The sequence below is a fragment of the Babylonia areolata genome, chromosome 29, assembly GCF_041734735.1.
Source record: "Babylonia areolata isolate BAREFJ2019XMU chromosome 29, ASM4173473v1, whole genome shotgun sequence".
Lineage (NCBI taxonomy): Eukaryota > Metazoa > Mollusca > Gastropoda > Neogastropoda > Buccinidae > Babylonia > Babylonia areolata.
This window is the reverse complement of record NC_134904.1, coordinates 36441648-36444147: the sequence shown is the minus strand read 5'-3', so window position 1 is coordinate 36444147 and position 2500 is coordinate 36441648. Positions and strand designations below refer to the sequence as shown.

General features: G+C 49.2%; 1 protein-coding gene, 1 long non-coding RNA gene and 1 other non-coding gene across 3 annotated transcripts in view; 2 read left to right on the top strand and 1 right to left on the bottom strand.

The window, feature by feature from the left end:
- LOC143302363 (uncharacterized) overlaps nucleotides 1-2500 on the top strand; it is a 240097-nt gene that overhangs the window by 171691 nt on the left and 65906 nt on the right. The window lies entirely within an intron of this gene.
- LOC143275024 (uncharacterized) overlaps nucleotides 1-2500 on the bottom strand; it is an 18095-nt gene that overhangs the window by 9838 nt on the left and 5757 nt on the right. Inside the window, exon 5 of the mRNA XM_076579087.1 lies at nucleotides 708-1158. Within this exon, the coding sequence (XP_076435202.1) occupies nucleotides 708-1158 (451 nt within the window). The remainder of the gene's footprint in view (nucleotides 1-707; nucleotides 1159-2500) is intronic.
- Nucleotides 2120-2192, top strand: Trnae-uuc (transfer RNA glutamic acid (anticodon UUC)). Its single transcript has one exon. It is a non-coding gene; the product is annotated as a tRNA-Glu (tRNA).

The following is a 2500-nucleotide window of genomic DNA, read 5'->3' as shown; positions in this document are numbered from 1 at the left end:
GCCTAGGAAGCGGGAGAATCTGAGCGCGCTGGTTCGAATCACGGCTCAGTCGCTGATATTTTTCCCCCTCCACTAGACCTTTAGTGATGATCTAGACGCTAGTCATTCGGATGAGACGATAAACCGAGGTCCCGTGTGCAGCATGCACTTAGCGCACGTATAAGAACCCAGGGCAACAAAAGGGGTGTTCCTGGCAAAATTATGTAGAAAAATCCACTTCGATAGGAAAAACAAATAAAACTGCCCGCAGGAAGAAATACAAAACAAATGGGTGGCGCTGTAGTGTAGCGACGCGCTCTCTCTGGGGAGAGCAGCCCGAATTTCACACAGAGAAATCTGTTGTGATAAAAAGAAATACAAATACATACATACATACATACATACATACATACATGCACGTAAAAATCGCCACCAACCTTTCGTTGTTGGACACACATTCCACCAACTTACGAAATCCTCCCACTTCCGTTCTCCACCTACAACTATCTCTCTGTGTCTATCCGTCCATCCATCTGCATCTCTATCCCTTTCCGTCTCTCTCTCTCTTTCTCTCTCCCCTTCACACACACACGCACACACACACACACACACACACACACACACACACAAACGCACGCACGCACGCACATATATCATCTCCCGGCCCCCACCCCATCACTAAATAAAATAAATAAATAAATAAAAAATAAAATAAAATAAACACCAACCCGAATACGTCCCCCGAACGCAAACCCGACTCCCGCCGGGCACGAACAACACCGCCACGCCGTCAGTCAACACCACGCTGACGTCATCGTAAGTGTGCGTCACCCGGACCCCGGATGACGTCACCACGGCCGCGAAGTCGAACACGGCATCCGTGGGCTCTTCCTCCATGCGGCCAGTCAGGGCCAGGGTCCGGCCGCCGGGGACAGACCACCGGGCGACCAGAATCTGCCCGTCCTGCCGTGTCAGGCACCAGACAGAGTCGTCTGGCAGCGGTTCCGGCGTGGACCGAGACTGGGGAAGGTTCACCGAGAGTTGAAGAGGGTCGTTCTCGTCCACGGTTTGCTCATGGCCGTGCTCGTTCTCCATGCGGGTGACGACGATGGAGCCTGCCTGTTCGCCCGAGTCAGGGTGGTTCGCCAGGACGTAGGGGCTGCTTTCGTAGACGAGGACCTGTTGAGAGAGGGCAATGACAATGACAGTGACAGTGACAAGGACCTGTTGAGAGAGGTCAATGGCAATGACAGTTACAATGACACAATGACCTGTCGAGAGAGGACAATGACAATGACAGTGACAGTTACAATGACACAAGGACCTGTCAAGAGAGACAATGACAGTGACAGTGACAGTTACAATGACACGAGGACCTGTCAAGAGAGACAATGACAATGACAGTGACAGTTACAATGACACGAGGACCTGTCGAGAGAGGACAATGACAGTGACAGTTACAATGACACAAGGACCTGTCGAGAGAGACAATGACAATGACAGTTACAATGACACAAGGACCTGTCAAGAGAGGAGAACGACAGTGACAGTTACAATGACACAAGGACCTGTCGAGAGAGGACAATGACAGTGACAATGACACAAGGACCTGTCAAGAGAGGACAATGACAGTGACAGTTACAATGACACAAGGACCTGTCGAGAGAGGACAATGACAGTGACAATGACACAAGGACCTGTCGAGAGAGACAATGACAGTGACAATGACACAAGGACCTGTCAAGAGAGGACAATGACAGTGACAGTTACAATGACACAAGGACCTGTCGAGAGAGGGCAATGACAGTGACAGTTACAATGACACAAGGACCTGTTGAGAGAGACAATGACAGTTACAGTGACAGTTACAATGACACAAGGACCTGTCGAGAGAGGCAATGACAGTAACAATGACAATGGCAATGACAGTGACAATGACAGTGACAGTGGCAATGGCAATGACGGTGACAATGATATTGACAGCAACAGTGACAATGATAGTGACAATGACAATGCCAGTGTACAATATCAATGACAGTGACATCATTGACCATTTTACCATCAGGACGTGGGCAAGCTGCTCATCAACTGGGGGATACACTTGTGGATTGTCTTGTTTCATGCATGAAATGGAATGACGGGCGCAATAGCCGAGTGGTTAAAGCGTTGGACTTTCAATCTGAGGGTCCCGGGTTCGAATCTCGGTGGCGCCTGGTGGGTAAAGGGTGGAGATTTTCCCGATATCTCAGGTCAACATATGTCCAGACCTTCTAGTGCCTGAACCCCCTTCGTGTGTATACGCAAGCAGAGGATCAAATACGCACGTTAAAGATCCTGTAATCCATGTCAGCGTTCGGTGGGTTATGGAAACAGCATGCACACCCACGATAACGGAGTATGGCTGCCTACATGGTGGGGTAAATAAACAAAACGGTCATACACGTAAAATGTTAAATGTTACATGTTTGTCTAAGTGTGTAGATGTGCGTGCCTGAAATCTGATTGAATGACACAGGAAACG